The sequence below is a fragment of the Antechinus flavipes genome, chromosome 4 (genome assembly GCF_016432865.1).
Source record: "Antechinus flavipes isolate AdamAnt ecotype Samford, QLD, Australia chromosome 4, AdamAnt_v2, whole genome shotgun sequence".
Taxonomy (NCBI): domain Eukaryota; kingdom Metazoa; phylum Chordata; class Mammalia; order Dasyuromorphia; family Dasyuridae; genus Antechinus; species Antechinus flavipes.
Genome location: NC_067401.1, coordinates 283,350,980 through 283,371,357, shown reverse-complemented (window position 1 = coordinate 283,371,357; position 20,378 = coordinate 283,350,980). Strand labels below are relative to the sequence as shown.

The window sequence follows — 20,378 nt, the reverse complement described above, 5'->3', positions numbered from 1 at the left end:
AATCATTCCTTTCTATACTCTTCATTTCATCTCTGTATTGCTTTGGAACCACATTTATACCTTATACCAGTCCTAGTTGTGTTTATAAAAGAAGTAAAAACCACCCTAAAGAAAACAAAAATGGAGAGAATAACTAGGTTAGGTCTGGCCTCAGGCGCTTACTGATTGTGTGACCCTGGGCAAGTCAGTTCTATTTGCCTCAGGTTCTTCATTTATAAAATGAGCTAGAGAAGGAAATGGCAAACCACTCCTGTATCTTTGCCAAAAAATCTCCAATGGGGTCATGAAGAGTCTCCCTCCCTCATATTTTATCATATTTTATCCCTCTCACTCCTTCCAAGTCCCTACTGTGTCCCTCTTGAATTAAATGTTTTTAACACATTGTGTAGGGCTTTAAAAGCTAAACAGGGGTAAGTTTATATTTTATCTGAGAGCAGTAAAAAAATCATTGAACTTAGTTGAGTCCAAGATTCACATGGTTGTATTGGTGCTCAAGGAAAATTGTTTTGGCAGTAGTGTATAAAATAGACTGGATTTGGGAGGGATATGAGGCAGAAGACCAATTAGGAAGTTTTTAGCAATAATCTAGGCAATTAATGATAATTTTTACTGTTCATGATAATGGTCATGATGATAATAATGATGATTCATTTCAGTCATATCTGTTTTCTTGTGACCATGTTTGGGGTTTTCTTGTCAAAGATACTGGATAGTTTAACTGAGGCAAACAGGAGTAAGTGATTTGCCTAAGGTCACACTAGTAATAAGTGTCTGTCGTCCGATTTGAACTCATGAAGATGTGTCCAGGCCCAGTATTACCATCTTGAGACAATTCCAATAGATGTGTGTTAGAAAGTGCCATCCACATCCAGAAAGAGAACTATGAAGACTGAATACAGATCAAAGCATAGCATTTTCATCTTTTGTTGTTGTTTGCTTGGTTTTTTTTTCCTTTTTTGTGTTTTTTACCCTTTTGATCTGATTTTTAAAAATTTTATTATTATTATTATTATTTTTTTGCTGAGCATGATGAATATGGAAATATGTTTAGAGGAATTATACACATTTAACCTATATCATATTGCTTGCCATTTGGTGGGGAGGAGAGAGAGAAAATTCTGGAACATAAGGTTGTACAAAGGTGATTATTGAAAACTTTATCTTTCCATTTATTTGGAAAAATGACACATATCCTTTTAAAAATTATTCCTTGAACTAAGTTACACAAAGTTAAATAAATTAATGACACAGTGAAAGAAAAATATTAAAAGTAAAAATTGGAGAGAAAATAGAAGAAAACAGAAGTTACCTCACGTCAAAAAGACAGTTGACTTGGAAAAACTAGTTAATTAATAAATGTTCCTTGAATTGAACTGACGCTTAAGGGAATACTAGGTCTGGATATGTAGATTTGGGAATTGTTTGCATAGATGTTAAACCCATGAGAGCTAATAAAGTTATTGAGAAAAGGAGTATGGAGAGAGGAGAGATAGTCTTAGGGAGTATCCACAGAATGTGAATAATGAGCCAGTAAAAGAGACCAAATGGATAGGTAGGAAGTGAACCAGGAGACAGTTAATGTAACAAAAATTAAGAGAAGAAAATTATGTAGGAGGAAAGAGTGGTCAACAGTGACAGATGCAGCAAATTAGTTGTGGATGAGGACTGAGAAGGGGCCATCACTTCTAGAAGTTTGTTTTGGAGAGATCAGTTTTTGGTTAAGTGGTAAAGTCAGAATCCAGATTACAGTGGATTGAGGATGAAGGAAATATGAGGCAATGAATATAGACAGCAATGAATGCAGACCGGTTCCCCCCCCCCCCCCCCCCCCACACACACACATATATACCTCCCTGTCTTTGGTAAGAAATGGAAGAAAGATAGAGGACTGGGAGGCGCTAAAGTAAAGGTTTTATAAAGATGGGGGTGACATGGCCATGTTTTAAGACAGTAGAGAAGGAATCAGTGGATAGAGGATAAAGATTTAAAAGAGAAGAATGAGTAAAGATATGATCTTGTGGAGAAAAGAGAAAGGTCAAGTACCCATGTAGAGAAGTTGTCCATAGTAGGGACAAGGGATACTTCTGTCAGAGAGTGGGGAATGATGTTAAAGCATTTTGAGATGGGAAAGAGAATGGGAGAAAAGAAAACTTATGTTGAATGTACTCAATTTTTTTTTCTTAATAAAGTTAAGACATAATAAGGTCCTTTGTCAGGTTCAGGACAGGGGCAGAGGAAATGTGGACCTGAGGAGGAAAGAAAGGCCTGGAAGAGCTTCTTTGGGAAGTGAGATAGGGAATCAGTACTAACCTGCTGCATTGGGGACCCAACTGCAGTTAGATAATTTGTTTTCTGATGTACGCAGTATAGTGTGAGATTTCCTTTACTGAATGAAGATTCAGTAATTTGAGTGGAGGAGGAAGATGACAGACATTTATAAGGCTAAGCCTTGGCAAAGGAAGAACTAAAAAGATGAGGGGGCCAGATGCAAGAGCAGAAAACAGTGTAATTCCTTCTAATTATTGAAAAACATTTACCTTATTATGTTTCTCCTAACTTGTTTTTTCATTTCACAGTTTCTACTCAGCTCTTAGCTTTTTAGAGTACTCTTATTTTATTAAAGATCCCTATTCCTCCTCATCAGATTACACCTATTCTGACTTAACTAAATTATTCCTGGTTACAAGCCTATGTTTCTTAGTCTTTTGGAGTCTTCAATTTCCTAAATGATGAAGCTACCAAATCTTGTATAATATTGACTAAGATTCCTCTGTACTTGAACTTTTTCTTTCTGGTTGTTTGAAGTATTTTTTTTTCTTTGGCTAGCTCTACTTCTCTATCCCTCTCTATCTTTGTCTTCCTTTCTTTTGTCGTTATCAAGGCTTTCAGGTAAAGCAGTAATTTTCAGGGGTTTTTTTTCCCTCCTTAACTTGTTTTCCAAGTCAACCAACTTCTCGACATGAGATAACTTGTGTTTTCTTCTATTTTTCCCTGCAATTTTTTACTTTATTTTAATATTTTTCTTTCATTGATTTTTTTAATCCATTATAATTTTAGAGCATTATATTGTTGTTCTACTTGCACATTATATTGTGTGTGTGTGTATGTAGATAAATACAGATATATACTATGGGGGGGGTAGTTATTTATTCTCCTTGTAAGGAGAGTTTTCATTTCATTTGTCATAAAAAAATTTTAAATTCTTTCTTCATTTCGTCTAGCAATTCTGGACATTGTGACCAAGCTATGTTTTGCTTTGACAAATTTTTGCTTATAGAAATGGAGTAATTCTCTTTTTTTGGAATTTCCATTTTCTGTCTCTTTGCCTATAAAAGGACAAAAAGTAAGCCTTTCAAGAAAGAATGAAAAATCAAAATATTTTCTAACATGGTTCCGTGTGTGTGTGTGTGTGTGTGATCATATACTCGATCATATTTTTGAATGGATAAGAGTATTTTAGAATATATTAATTTATACACATATATCTTTTTTAATGGATTATAATTTAAAGAGGTTTAGAAAATTTAGCTATCATTTATTTTTTAGAATGATTTCAAGACAGTAGGGAAGGAATCGGTGGATAGAGGATAAAGATTTAAAAGAGAAGAATGAATAAAGAGATGATCTATATGAGAAATCTGAAGCAATGTAAATGTTACCCACATATGGTTTTGAGGAATTATGAATTTGTGGTAAGGTCTGAACTCATTTTAAGGAAATGTTGAATGATTGCTTATAATTTAAAGACATTTTAATTATTTCTAAATACTTTGTTATTTTAAGTTCTATTCCTTATGATTTTGGTATTAGTAAGACTCAGATATGAAAGACAGAAATTTTACATTTTTCTAAAATGCAATTTTTCCCCACATGGAAATTATAAGGTGGTTTTGGTGTGGGCTGAACATATAGGATTATTTTAAGTAGTTTATGTCTAATGAGGATTCAAGAAGAATATTTAGGAAGTTAAGGAGTAGTCTACTCTTTAGATGTAAAGATTGGAAACACAATGATATTTGAGATTAAAAACAAGCATTTGAAAATGAAAGAAAAAGCATACATACCCACAAAATATCATTTGGGAAATGTCTGGGTAATTGACCTAAAATCCATGTGGCATTTGAGATAATCTCCATAAAGCATATACTAAGAATAAATATGTAAATAACATTATGACCAAAATTGAAAAAAAGTTTTAATTTCAGTGTTCAAAAAGTGTTTTGTTTTGTTTTTTAATTTACAAAGTTAGCTTTGTATCTAAAGGATACAAATTTTTGGTAGCTTAAGTCATCTATTATTGCCATTAATGAACACAATTATATTTACTGTATGTAGTTGTACATATTGCCCTGAAATAATAAATGTAAAACACAAAAGTTCTGAATTTCATAATACTAATTTTTTTTTCATATCCAGATAAATGAACACAGATCATCAGGGTCTTGGGCACTGGAAAAAATCAGGTGATACTAAAAGAAATCAGACTATATCCCTTTAAAAAAAAAAAAAAAACAATGAAACAATATGTTTTGTATTTATTAACTTCTTTTTATAAAAGAATATGTAGTGACTTGTCAATTATATTTTCAAACCAAGCTGAAATTAAACTCTTTGTACTTATTATAAATCTAATAAAAACAAGAGAAGACTCATGTACAAATATAATGCCTTGAAGAAAAATAAATAGCTTAACAATGACCAAGGAGAGGAGCGGATCAGTCATAGAACAAAATTTAAAGAAGATAGGCTAAGAGCAAAGAACATTGAATAATCCAGTCCTATTATACCAGGGGTTCTTGATCCTTTTGTGTGTGTCATGGCCCCTATTGGCAATCTAGAGAAACGTATAAACTGCTTCTCAGAATAATGGGTTTTTAATGCATTTTTTTTTTAAACCACATAGGATTACAAATGGAAACTGTTAAAACACAGTTATCAAAATAATAAAAAATAAGTTTATGTACCCAAGTAAGGATGCCTGAACTAGAACTTTAAAAGAAGTTATTAATTAGGAATATAAAAGTTTTAGAAAAACAAAAATGGTGTCATTGGGTATCAATGTTCATATTCATTCAGAATTGCAGAATTTTAATTCTAGAATGATATTTTGCCTAATCTTCTTAATTTGCAAGTGAGGAAATTAAGGCCCCCCAAAATGATGTGATTTTTTTCCCAAGACCACAAAGAGTTGCTGCATAGACCATGTAGTCCAATGTTCTCATTTTACAGATAAGAAAATTTGATTGCAGAACCTAGGTATCCTGGTCAGATATGCCTTTTGAAACACCATTTATTTTGTCAGTGTTTATTGAATCCCTGTCATACAAGGCATCATTCTTTTGCAACATTTTTGTTTCCTTATAATATATACAACTTTTAAAATAGTTGTTTGCTTCTTGTCTCTCCCATTAGATTGTGAGCTGCTTGAAGGCAGATACTGGCTTTAGCCTGCTTTTGTATCCTCAAGTTTTCACTAGTGCCTTGCACTAGCCCATGCTTAATAAATACTTATTGACTAACCAGCTGAAAAAAGGAGACTTAGCAGTAATGAATCTCAGCTGCAAAGCTGTCATCATAAAAATCATTTGGTACTGGCTAAAAAACAAGAAAGTCTATCTGTAAAACAGACTAAGTACATGATGTACAGAAACACATATAATAATGTGTCTGATGAACCCAATGACCGTAGTTACTAGGATAAGTTACTTATTATTTGATGAAAATAGTTGAAATAAGTAGAAACCAGAGTAGCAGTAATTAAGTTAGATCAAGATTTTATACAGTATACCACATGTCTGTATTTCTTAGTTATAAAAGGTAATATCCTAAACATCAAAAGAGCAAGGGAGAATATACCTTTCACAACTGTGGACAAGGGAAAGATTCATTGACCAAAGGAAAGAGAAGATCATAGAAGAAAAATGGACAAGTTTGATCACAAAAAAGTTTATGCACAGGAAAAATAAAAAGAGAAGTTATAAAAATTTAGAACTTTAAACAGTGAATCACATGACCAACCATAATTCCAAAAGCACTACAATTGGAACACTACAATTCCAACAGTATCCTGACAGAGGAAGGAGATCTATTTGGGCACATAGGCCAATATAGAACTTTGTTTTACTTGACCATGCACTTTTGTTACAAGAATTTTGTTTTTATTTTTTCATTTTCAGATGTGAAGAGAATGGGAAATTTATATATTATTATATGTTAAAAAGAAAAGCAAACTCTGTGTAAGAATTATATTTTCATATATAATTCTGTCTTTTTGTTTTCACTTAAATCTATTTTCCCTGCCATCCATAACCCTAAAAAGGGGGAAGAGGGGAAAAAATGTCACTTGTAACAAATATGCAGAATCAAATAAAACAAATTTTCCAATTGATTATGTCCAGGAAAAAATCTAGGGGCAGCTAGGTGACACAGTAGTAGATACTGGGGCCTAGAACTGAATTCAAATTTGACCTCAGACTCTTACTAGCTGTATGAAAAGTCACTTGATCACCTTTGCCTCAGTTTCCTTATCTTTACAATGAACTGGAGGAGGAAATACTAAACCATTCCATTATCTTTGCCAAGGAAACCTCAAAAAGGGTCACCAAGGGTTGGTTACTACTGATACGACTGAATCAAAAAAAAAAAAAAAAAAAAAAAAAAGAGCTTCATTCTGCACTCTGAATCCATCACCTCTCAGGAATGTTTCATCATGGTTCCTCTAGCATTGTGATTGGTTACTACATTGATCAGAATTCTTAAGTCTTCCAGAGTTATTTGTCTCTGCAATGTTGTTATTGCATAAATTGTACTCCTAGTTCTGCTTGCTTCACTCTGTATCTGTTCACACAAATTTTCCCAAATTTCTCTAAAATCAATTTCTTCATCATTTCTTTATGTGTATGTTTGGGGTTTTTTGTTTTGTTTTGGCAAGGTAATTGGGTAATTAAGTGACTTGTTCAGAGTCACATAGCTAGGAAGTATTAAGTGTCTAAGATCAGATTTGAACTCAGGTCCTCCTGATTCCAAGACTAGTGCTCTCTCCACTGCACCATCTACTTGCCCCTCATTTCATCATTTTTTATAGCACAATATCATTCTATTACATTCATTCCCCAGTTGATGGGCATCTCCTGAGTTTCCATTTCTTTGCTAATTATCAGTGTAATGATTAACCATAATTCCAAAAGACTAAAGATGAAATGTGCTACCCAGTTAAAGCTAATGCCTTTACTTTAAGATCATTTGTATTTCTTTTCCATTTCTTCTCTCTCTTTCTCTCTCTCTCTCTTTCTCTCTCTCTCTCTCACACACACACATACACACACACACACACACACACACACACACACACACACACACCCCCCTCTTGTACATAATTCTTTGCTGTCTCCTCCATTAATACTATCAGCTCCTTGTATCCTCACTGCCTGGCACATAAGCACTTAATAAGTGCTAGTTGACTCTAACATATAGTCCAAAAGATACATGTAGTTTTAGGCATGGAAGATATGTAGATTTGTTTTGCTTGATTATGAAAATTTTTAGAAGGATTGTTTGTTTCTTTTCTTTTCAAGTTGGGGTATGGTAGAGTTAGCTTGTGATTATATTGCCAGAAACAAAAGGGGGTTATTGAAGCATTTTATAAAATGCACAGAAAAAGGTTGAGAGAGAAATGTGTTTTTAAAAAATGTGTAGAGATTTGCAGTTTTACATAAAATGCTTTTTTTCTGTCCTTTGTATATGAAAATATTGCCCCCTTTCTTGGTATTTATTAAGAATTTAAAAAAACAAACACACACCTAAATTACATCTGATGTTCACCTAGAATTGTGTTTTATTTAACTTTAACCAACTTTGTTGGCATGTTTAGCTAGCTAATATTAGAAACAAAGCTTTCCCCAATATTCAGCTTTTATTCATTCATCTTGGTGGATATCAAAATTCCTTAGAGTAAGTACTTGTTCCTAGAAATAAGCCGATGCTAACAGCCATTCCATAATTGTAAGCATATAAAAGAATGTAGGCTATTTAATGACTTGCCAAAAAGCCAAAAAATACTTGGGCTTTACATAATATTTGCAAACAGCATTCAAAGAGAATTTATCTTTTACTTGTTTCATAAATTATTTGATGGGCCAATATTATCTTTGTTCAAGGGGGAAAAAATGATGAAGAAAGAAAATAACTACCATCCTTTTTGTCTTATCGTCTTGGAATATCTCTTAAAAGAGTAATACAGATGTTTGTAAAAGTAACATCTACTTTTTAGTCAGTCATTAGTCATTTGTTCTGCAGTTAATCCTAGATGATGTTCTACCACATACAGTGTTTTTCTTATGAGGTTCAGATGATGTTTGTCATGGCAAGTTAGTGGTGTTTTGTGGAAGTCACTGAAATATTTTGTATATTACCAGATGTCTCTGTTTTATAACTTGAATAGTTTAACAGTATTGTAGATCCTGTGACATATCATCAGATATGATATCTTTTTGATAGCTTTTCTGTCTGTCATGCTATGGTTCAATTCACTTTTAGTTTTACTATTTATTACAAAGCAATGTTTACAGATTTCATTATTATGTTAAATCTCTTGGATTTTTGCCCTCTTAATTAGAAGAGCATGAAAATAGGAAAACTTGTCTTTTAAAGTATCTAGAAAAACTTCTAGAAATAATCTAACCTTTTCTCTGCAAAACCCTAGCAATGACTTCATGGAGGCTGCTGACTAATAGAGAAAGAATTCATTTTGCTTTGTGAAATCTTTGCAATTCATTGCTTTTTAGAAGTAGCTAAGTTTTACTAGGTTGTATCTCCCAAACAGTAGATTTTTCTGCCTTTAAATTTCTTGTTTGTTATACTTGTAATAAGTATTCTCCTAGGATACTAGGAAGAACTAATGTGACAAGCATAGAGAGCTTTGCAAAACTTAAAAGTGATATAAATACAAGTTATTATTATTAGTGATAATAATTTTTATGAGATTATTTAAAAAGTGAAACAATGTTCTTTATAAAAGACATAAAAGTAGCAAATGTTAATAGGACTTGAGCAATTTTTGTACATTATATTTTTTTAAAAAGCTTCAGTTATAAGAAATAACACAGTTTTGGTGCCATTTTATTTGAGGAAGGGTTTTTTCTCCTCTTTGTATTGTTCAGATGTAACATTAATATTATTATTTTTTAGAACATCTTTTTGTTAGCAACACTAAGGCAGCATGAGTTTTGATAGTACTTGCAAACCTTGACTAGAGTTTGGAACCACACAAGAGAGTTGTGGTTAAAATTATTTCTCAAGAGGGCAAAATGTTTTAATTTTTTACTAAACCAGATTTTCCTTTTCCCTGTTAGCATTTCATTACACTTGACTGTACTTTCACATTTCTTACTACCATGAAAGAAAATAGCTAATACATAGTTGCCCTTACCTGAGTCTTCAGTTCCCTGCAAAAGATTTACTTGACTGCATTAGCCTCAAAATAGAATGCTTTTTGGTTTTATAAAATTATAGTTTCTATTGTTTCAGCATTTATACCTCTCTCCTTTTTTTCATATTAATCACCCTCATATTTGCCTGGATACGTCTAACTTGGCTAGGTTTATCTCAGCTAAACTCTGCTGCCCACCACTGTCAAGTCAATTTTCTTAAAATGCTTTCGTGATACCATTCCCCGTTGTTATTATAGCATCAAGCCCTGCAGACTTGGCATAAAAATTGAGAATAGGTTTTTGGAGTCACTGAATATTTATGAAAGAATATTTATGATGTGCCTACCAGATATATGATCTCAAGCTGGGAAGATTTGCTAGAGTTTTTATAGAAGCTTCCTGGATGGGTTGTTTTTGAAGGTTTTTTTTAACTGTTGCATTGAATTAAAAGATGGTAGTAGTAAATGTCCAGGTAACAAAAACAGTTCTCTCATCTCTTTCTAAGAAAGTAATAGTGAAATGATGAAAAGAACTCTTCTAAAAGTAATTTTGAGTACTTGAGTATTTGAAATAGTCACTTCCTGCTTTTTCAGACTTTGTACCATCTTTGCCTATATTTCTCCTTTGTGGGTTTGAGGAAGAAGTATAATATTTTTCAACAATGTGGCAGTTTTTAAAAGAAGACTTTATTTGTAGACTATATTTACAATAATGTTTAAAATTAATAAAATGCTAAGCATATGACATTAGCAAGTTATCTCAATGTAAGTAATATAACATATTTTCCCTTTTATTACTATAATTTATTTCTTAAAATTAACTTGGAATTTTTCATTGTATCAATTTGTGAACAATAAATATTTAATTCTTGGAGGGTTTTTTTTCCCCAAATCTTATGTATTCTCCCTTTCTGTTGTTTTTTTTCTTAATAGGCAACAACTGAGCGACCTTTCATTCAGAAGTTATTTCGGCCAGTTGCTGCAGATGGACAATTGCATACACTAGGTGATCTCTTAAAAGAAGTTTGTCCTTCTGTAATTACTCCTGAAGGTAAAGTATGATCATCATTCTTAAAATAAATTCCTTTATTTCTAGTCCTCCTGAAAAGCAAAACAAAACTCTGCTTTTCATTGGCATTTATGAATAATTACTCTATCAATCCAAAAATAATTTTCCTATTTTCATACTTAGGAAATATCCTTTCAAATAGAAGCATCTACTCTCATCTAATTCATATTTAGTAAACTTTTTTTCACTAGATCTTTAAAACAATACAAATAAACTACACAATTTTCGACCAGTTTTTAACAAAATTAGATGTATTATTTAATTTTTTTTAATAGCTGTGATTTTCAGTCTTATTTTAAAATTTAGCAATATAAATTGATTCTTAGTCTAAATTAAACCAGATATGAGTGTGGTAAGTTGTCTCCTTCATTTGAACTTTATTATTTTTAAATAAACATCTATTAATATTGAATTATACAGTTTTTAGTAGTGTTGATATGTAAATTTCATCACAGAGGCGGACACAGAAAATATCAACTCAAGTTTATATTTATATATATACATACACACACACACACACACACAAGGCATTTAATAAACTAATTTCCTTGTAGTTTTTCTTTATCTATTCTTTATTTTTAGAAAATCTGTGATTGACAAGTAGCCAAATATAATAACCTGAGATTAAGAAACCTTTAAAGTATGAACTGTTGATATTTTTGCTAATATCCACAGTATTTAAACATAGCACTTAGTAGATATTAAGAGCTTATTAAATGCTATGAAATTGAAATACAGATAAATCTTGTCTTGAAGTCAACATAATCACAACTTCTTTGCCTGTAGTATATTAATCTTTGTCTCCTTGTATTTGTATTTTTTAATTTAAATTTATTTGTTCTTAACCTTTCACCTTTCCCTTCCTTTCTGAAATAAGGAAAAATAAAGAATTTTTTAAATGTCTCATACCTGGTAGATTTGCTGGTGGTCCATATGCATATTTCAGTATGATAAACAGCTTAATCTTTTTTTCCCCCATAAAAATTGAACTTGTAATTCTAATAAGTTTCAGGATTTCACACATGAGTTTTAAACTTTATTCAGAGTTTAATTATGAGATCTTGTATCAGTTAAGAATATCAGATTACTTTCTTGCCTCAGTTGGCATTTGAATATTAAATTATTGGTATAAAATTTGCCTTTTACTTTCATATTTGATTGTTTTACTCTCAATATAAATAGAAGTTACATGGTAATTTTTACATGTTAAGCAAGTGATTGATATTTAATCACATGAGTGAAGAAAACAAAAATATATCACTCATATAGACAGTAATCCTTAAGGGAGGGGTATTTGAAGCAGGATATTTAAATGACAAGAAAAAGAAAACTAATTAAGTCTTGAGATCAATGAGTTGAACCAGGGAGAATACAGTTGGGTGTTTCTGTTTTCTTTATCAGCTCTATTATATATTGATTGAGTGGCTCAAAGCTCTGACCTTTATGATGTCAGAGAGATGGGTGTGTGTGTGTGTGTGTGTGTGTGTGTGTGTGTGTGTGTGTACACACATATTTATACAGCATAAATCATTATAGTAAATCATATATGTAGATCAGATGTAGTTATTAAGTCTAATCTAAGTTAGACTTAATTTTCAAAAATACGTAGAATGTAAATATTTTTTCATGTAGAAATTTAAAATATTTTGATTTTTCTCTTTACCCAAAAGGTGTCATCATTGCTTCACTACTGGCTTATTCAAATAAGAGAGAGAGAGAGAGTAAGTGAGTGAGTGTGAGAGAGAGAGAGAGAGAGAGAGAGAGAGAGAGTGTGTGTGTGTGTGTGTGTGTGTATATGTGTGTGTAAAACTTGGTTCAAGAAGATTAAAAAGAGCTCACATTATATTGTTTAATAGAATGGTACTGGGTTTGGTATCTAAGGGATGGAAAGTAATAAAGAACAAACTTTAAAGTGTGTGAAATTTGCCTTGGAAGATACATGTGTTGAACACAAAACAAATCACAGAGGACATAAACCTAATCTGCTGGTTAAAGATTTAGTGAAACTGATATAGAGAAGAAACTTCTAACTTCTACTTAAAATATTACTTTAATGGATATTCTCAAGAACAAGTTCCTCTATTTTATGTTTTTCCTACTTGTATGGTCATAGAGCCATATATATATATATATACATATACACACATATACATATACATATGTATACATATATGTATACAGTATAATTATTTACTTTATTTTTCCATTTATTATTATATTTCCATTTATAGATCCTTTTATGTTGAAAAATGTGTTTTATATTTATGGCTACATTGTCCTTTCTTCCATAATAATCTGTTAAGAACATGATATTTGTTTGAAACCTTCAAGAGCTGCCATTTGAACACACACAAAAAATGCTGATGCCATAGATCAATGCCAGAAAAGAATAGAAGGTAGGCAATTGCATCAAAAAAGTCCTTGCCTTCTCATCCTAAATTAGTGAAATTGTTGATCATCATACATCATTATTCTGTAATTCTTTATGCTGAATTTTCTTGTAGTGTTAAAAATCTATCAATATTTTGTTTGTTTTTTTACATTACAAAAAATATGAATTGTAAAATTTTACTATCTTTTCTATGTATTTACTATATTTGATTATTAGGAACTGAATTTATAATTTGTATCACTGTACCTTAAATGTACATTAAATCCTTATTATTACTTCATGAAATATGTACATCACTCATATTCTCATATTGATCCTGTAGGAATGCTTTTTTGGTTGATTTCTCATTTAAAATTTTAAATTTGGGGGTTTTTTTTGACAGTTGAAATGTTAGTTGAGAAATGTCTGGTAACCCATCATTGGATTCTGGCTAACATTGATCCTGGCTATTTCTTTATACTGTGATTTCTTTCTGTTGGCTCTCTGCCAGAGTATTGAGCAAAAAACTTTATCTGTAATCAGTTATATATTTTATACATAACTATATATATATATATACACATATATATATATATATATGTCACTCTAAACATATAACCTTAAATTAGTGATTTATATATTTTATTTTTATTTTTAGGGTTATGTTAAAGGTACTTTGGAAAAAACCATTTTTTTTAAAGTCAGAAGTGTTTAACAGTCTAAAGTGTTTGTTATATAATTCCCAAGACAACAGAAGTTGTATAATTTCCTTTCAGAAACATTATTGACCTTAGTTTATTTAGTTGATAAGGTTTAAGTTTAAGGAGTGAAAACAACAGTAGAACTCATAAACCTCAAAAAAAAATCTATTTTCATATTTCATGTACTGTATTTTTAAGAAACTCATCACCAGCTAATGCTTTTATTAATCAAATTAATTATTTACTGTTCAGGTGCCAACAAATACATTTGCATGACAAGATGCCAATCATTTGATAAAAAACTTCTTTCCTTCTTTATGTTCTTTCTTTCATGGTTTTTGGACTTAATCTGAGAAAGATTGTACCTTATTGAAACTTTATCTAATTTGTTTATTTAGCTTATTAAAACAGTAACAAAATTCTGTATTCTGTAAACTGTATCTTTGGTTCTTCCCAGTGTAGTTCATTTTGTCTCTTAGTTGCCATTTTGGGGAAAGGCCAAATCCCTTATAAAATCTTTATGGAATTAGAAGAGAGAAAAGAGGAATAGACTAGAGAGTCATTATGCATTTCATATATTTCATAAAGTTTTAAAGCTAGAACTATTGCAACTCTCTGATTTTGCAGATGGTATCCAAGGCAAGCTGAGTGTTTTTCCCACTTCCTGGATTAACAGTTAATTATTGGCATAACTTGGATTAAAGCATGGGTGATTTTTCTGCTGTGCAATCCTTCTTTCTCCCTTTCCTACACACACTATTCTGTTTCTTTGGATACTCTAAAATATTTATTTTAACTTAAAAATAACTATCATTCTTTGCAAAGTAGCTTTTATCTAATGCTTAATTCTGTGGCTTAAAAATACTAAGCAAATGATGGGTAAGCTAGGTGGTGCAGTGGGTAGAGTACCAGCCCTGAGTCAGGAGTCAGGGTTCAAATCCAGCCTCAGACATTTGACACATACTAGTTGTGTGACCTCAGGCAAGTCACTTAACCCTCATTGTCTTGTCCCTAAAATATATACTTGATAAAGGCACACAAAGATATCATTAGAAGATAAAAAGTAACATAATTTCTGACATTAGAGCATCTCTAATATCTCAGCCATTCTGCAACCACTGTTTTTCATTTGTTTTAAGTAATAGTGTATGTAACTGTTTATACTACCTTTGTTTGTATTTACTCAAATGGTGGGTGTGAAGGTTATCCAACTAAGAGAAAAGCAGTATTTCTTGGCATAAATGCCACCAGTAAAAGACTCCTTCCATCTCCTTTTATATAGCTAACCTTACTGCATTTAGCCATTCCTGGAGAACAGCCACAGTGTGACTCTTCTGTTATTCTCTGTTGGCCACTCCCATCTTTAATCCACCACTCCTTTTTTCTGCTCAGGTAGGGAAATTCCAGAGGTAATGGGTGGGTACCTTTTAATGCTGTTTTTTTTTTTTTTTCCTCTCTCTCTTTCTTAACTATTGAATAGCTGTCCCTGAAAGATGATAAGTAGTTACATCTTTCAAGGGTATAGTAATGTATTTCACATTGTAGAAAACTAATCTCTTTCTACATTTTTAGAATAACTTGTGCCCACCTTGTTAAGGTAACTTAGATTGTTCTTTCTTTTTGCCATTTTTTGGTGCAAAGTGATTTTATTTTCAAGATCTATGAGAAGATCGAAAACACTGACACAATACATTCAACACATATACACAATACACAATACAATTCAACACATCCAGGGTGTTGGCAAATGGCAAGTGTTCTGGCACACCTGGGTGCCTCTTCAGCTGAAAGGGAGAACTTGAAGATTGGGTGTGAGTGACCTGACTATGATCACATGATAAAAAGAGAAAGTGCTTCGTAAAAGTCATATAATACCATTGTCTTTTATTTCCTGTAGTGAATGATTCAGTGAGGAAGGAATTTTATTTTGATTCATCATGTGAAAATAGGATTACTAAGATTTAAGAAGACCTGCTGCAGGTCGCCGTTCGAATAACAATGATGAGCTGCTTTGTGTGTTTCTTTTTCTATCTTGTAAGTGACTGCAGAATCTGGTTAAGTTATAAATAATAGAAAACAACATCAAGGTAAAGTTAGGTAATTATTACCTTTGTAGTTTCAGTAGAAGTTAGCATGATTTGGACAGCCAAGCATCCATACTGTATCAAGAGCAAAATTCCTTTTGCTTTTTATTTTCCAGTGAATAGATCATTCTATTTGTTTAGGTTTATAGAAGAATCTATAATTTCCACTCTGTTCTATTTCTCATCTAATAGTTATAACGAATTACAGAAGTCCATTAAAAATTTTATGCCAGGAAATCAGCTGATCATTCTGCCTGTTTGATAATCAAGAAGTCAATCATTTACTTTTTAATGTTATATTCTTGAGATTACATAGAAATAAAGTTATATTAGATTGTATGCAGAAGAGACATAAATTCTGTAGTAAATGAACAAGAATTTCTGGATTTCTTCCATCATTACATATGCTTCAGTTAATACTTTCTGTCTCATAGATATGGTATGGTTTTGAAGGGTCTTTATCAAGGTACTATTTAATTATGTATTCCCATTTGAGCACATAATGAGCTCATATAAACACCACTTAACTATATGTAACATTTTCTACCAACTGTCCACTTATTAGGGGAGGAAAGGATCTATGGAATGTTAATATTATTTCTTCTGCCATTGGTGAGAAAGAAAGGTCAAGTAATCCAATCTAATTTGCTTTGAACAAGTGTGTTATTTTTAATGAAAGAGATAGTATAGAGATTGAATACAGGGACCAGTTGACTAAAAAATGGCATTTACTTGGCCACTGAAATGATTTTGGCTTTTTATATTTTTCATCTAGACCTAAGGTTTCATTGATTCTGGGAACTTTCATTTGGGAACTCCTTCTACTGATGCAAATCAGCAGTTGGTCTATAAAGTAGTCTTAAGAAAAGAACAAGGATTAAGTGTTTTCTATGTGCAAGACACTTTGCTAAGCCTTTTACAGATTTTATGTTATTTGATCCTGGCATAAGTACATCTCTTCCTAAGATAGGAGTCTGTGTGAATTTAAACAAAATTTGATAACTGTATTTCAATATAATTAATTTCCTTTGTAATACCATATATTTTGGGTTTTTTGCATTTAAAAACATTATCTTGAGAAGGAGTCTATAGGCTTGGTCTTGCCAAAGGGAGATTGTGGCATATCTACTTAGGGAATTGCCTGGAGCACTGAATGAGACCTACTCATGATAGCCACCAGTATGTGCCAGTGGCCAGCTTTGAACCCAGGTTTCCCTGATGCCGAAGTTGGTCTTGTTCCTCTTTAACAATAATGTCACTCTATTATAGATGTAAAGTTGTCTTTTTATGTCCAGAAAGAGAAGTCAATCTCTTTGCTCACACACCATGTGGCCCAAGCTTTCCTGTTTCCTTTGTAGGTACTACCATCCTTCCAGTCTCCAAGACTGATAATCCTAATATTATCCTTTACTCTTTGTTGCCCCTTACTCCACATGTCCATTTAATTTCCAGATCTTTCTTTTCATGTTTCCTTATCTCACATCTGACCTCTTCTCTTTATTCAGACATCCACCGTCTTCATTCAGACCCTCTGCATCTCTTGCCTAGATTCCCCTGCTTTAGTCTGTGTACAGTCCATCCCTGAAACCACTGCCAGAGGGATTCCTCTGCTGATCATTCCAATGCTGATCACGCTACTACTGTTGTATTTCATAAGCTCCACTGATTCCTGATTGCCTCTAGAACAAAAGGCAAACTTCTCTGTTTGCTTTTGAAGCCCTTCACAACATGTTCTCTCCTTGTCTTCCCTGCCTCATTATACATTCTCTCCCTTCCTGCACTTTATGATCTAACCAAATTGGCCTTTTCTGTGTTCTTCACTGTCCCTGTCATTTCTGTGCCCTTTAGAGGCTGGGCTCCATGTGTGGAATGCACTCTGTTTAACCCTGCCTCATAGAATCTTAAGCACTATCTTCTTCCATGAAGTCTTTCTAAATCTTCTCCAACCCCCAATAGCAAATATGGCTCCTTCCTAATTGGCTTTTATTTTTTCTCTTTAGAATTATTCCATATATACACTTATATGTGTACTTTCTCCCCTGTAAATTCTTCAAGAGAGGGATTGTTAATGAAGTAGAACAACAAATTACTGGCATCTTTTTGCTTGTTCTGTATATATTTTTTAAAATCTCATACATATGGAATAGTTAGGTGGCACAGTGGATAGAATACCAGTCCTGGAGTCAGGAGGACCAGAGTTCAAATTTGGCCTCAGACATTTGACACTTACTAGTTGAGGGACCCCAAGCAAGTCACTTAACTCCAATTGCCTTGCTCCCCCCCCCCAAAAAAAAAAAAACTACCTCATGCATACAAAAGATTCCACTCTGCTTTAATATAAGTTTAACAGATTGTTAGTTAAGTCACAAATTATTGTGTAGAATTAAAGATTGAAAGCTTGATTAATGCCTTGTAATTTAGACTTGGATCCAGTAGCAATCTTACATAATCATCCCTATGATACTCCTTATACAAAAATCAATAGTCTGCTAATGTAATGTGCTACACATTCATGATGTTCCTATATGATTTATTATCAATCATCATTTATTGATGAATTTTCTCTTATAGTTTGAGTTTTTCCCTAAATTAAAAAAATTGTTCTAATTTAAAATTGACACAAAGCCAAACATATTGAAAATTGTTAGTAAATTTATTTTGTGTCCCTCTGCCATTACCATTAAGGGCTATATTAGGAGATAGGTTTTCTAGACAGGGAAACAGCCAAGAATAGTTTCATCATCTCAGTAAGTTTAAAAACCATGATAGATTATTTATTCTCAAATATTTTCATCCTGGAAATTCTTTTGCCACACACTGTGATTTTGAAAACCCCATAATTTCCTCTGTGCCTGTTTCCTCTTCTGTAAAATGAGGATATTTCCTTTCCTACCCTCCTTGGATGATTGTAAGGATCAGATGAAAGATTATTTTTGAAAGTATTAAGTGCAAAGTGGTATTATTTGTTCCCAAAAGAATGTACACTTCAAGGTGTGACAGGAGCTGTGTAAGACTTAACTTCACCCTTTTTCAGAAACTAACAGCTGGAAGTTATATTCTCTGTGTTAAGGATGTTACTGAAAGTATAGCTTAGGGTAATTATAAAAACTAGCTAAGATCTCACCATTGAGAACTGGAACCTCTGGAAGAACTGAGTATCACCTGGCCCACTAGCTACACTTGCTGGTCCTATATTTTAACATATATAAGGCTACATTCTTTTTTTGTTGTTGGGGGGAGGGGAGGAGGCAATTGGGATTAAGTCATTTGCCCAGGGTCACACAGCTAGTAAATGCTAAGTGTCTGAGGTCAAATTTGAACTCAGGGCTGGTGCTCGTCTGTTGTGTCATCTAGCTGCTCCCTAATGCTATATTCTAAATGTGAAGTAAACTATGAAACCATAGTCTTAAAATAAGAACAAATATATATTTTAATGGTTAGTGGTTAAAAAAGAAAAAGCAGAATTAGAAGCAGCTAAGTGACAGGGACAGATCACTAGACCTGGATTCAGGAAGATCCTTACTCAGATCCAGCCTCAGAGATTTATTATCTGTGTGACTCATGTGACTATAAATTTAGCTTTTGGTTTCCTCAGTTTCCTCATCTGTAAAATGGGAATAATAATAGCACCTACTTTCTCACTCCAGGATTATTGTGAGATTAAATGAGATGATTGTAAAGTACTTTGTAGTCCTTAAAGCACTATATAATTTCCTCTGTCTTTAGGGAGCTCACACATAATAATTATTTGATATTGATATTATTTTTGTTTATGGTTATTATTTCAGAATGGTTTGAACAATATGAGACCATCTTAGTTGAGGATATTTAAAATTGGTTGTTATTGCCCTTCAAATTTGAGATCTTACTTTGTATTAAAAATGAATCTGTGAAAATAAAAATTCCTAAGTCTGTGCCTCATCTACCTTGCTTTCTTTTATTCAATCTCCATTTTTATCCATGCTCTAAAATAGATACATAATTGACTGTGATAATCTTTATAACATTTTCCGTGATGTTTTAATTCAAAGACATTTGTCTTTTCTAAAAGCACATTCAGAGGAACAATAAAATCATTTCTTCAATTGTTCTGTGTTTGCAAATATAGCTAGATTATTTGGAAGGCTCACAAAATACCTGTAACATAAGAACTGGCTTTCCATCTTTTCTCTTTTCCAGAAGTGCTTTTTTTGCATAAGTTATAGTTCATTTATTATAGCATTAGAAAATAATAGTCTTTAACCCAAATATCAAGTAAATGGTTGTATAGTAAAACTCATTAATACATAACTCAAAATTGCATTAAGATTTTCCCTCTGCTCTCTATTAAAAAAATGTAGACCATTTAATGTACAATTTAATAATGTAAATGCGATTATCAAGAGGTGGTTTAACTTTCTTATAATATACATTTTTCATGTAGTCTCATGGATTAGAGCTGGAAGGGATCTTATTGGTCATGTAATCAATCCAGTCATCTCATTTTCCAAATGAAGAATCTGAGGTTTAGAAGAAAAGAGAAATAGAGAATAAAAAAATAAGTCCGAGATCATATAAATATTATAGAGTCAGGATTTGATCCTAGATTCTCCAAATTTGGTTTCAGTGTTTTTTTCCACTAAAGCAGGCTGTGCAAGTCAGCTTCATAATACTGATAGATGTTCACTTATATATATAAATTTTAATATTAAATTTTCTTGCAAAATATTTTATATTTTAGAATAAA

At 32.2% G+C, this 20,378-nt stretch overlaps 1 protein-coding gene across 3 annotated transcripts in view; it reads left to right on the top strand.

Annotated features, from left to right (window-relative positions):
• Window positions 1–20,378, top strand: part of ATG5 (autophagy related 5) — a 134,860-nt gene that overhangs the window by 104,415 nt on the left and 10,067 nt on the right. For all 3 annotated transcript variants that reach the window (XM_051997469.1, XM_051997472.1, XM_051997470.1), the window contains one exon: window positions 10,361–10,478. In XM_051997469.1, coding sequence (XP_051853429.1) covers window positions 10,361–10,478 — 118 coding nt within the window. The remainder of the gene's footprint in view (window positions 1–10,360; window positions 10,479–20,378) is intronic.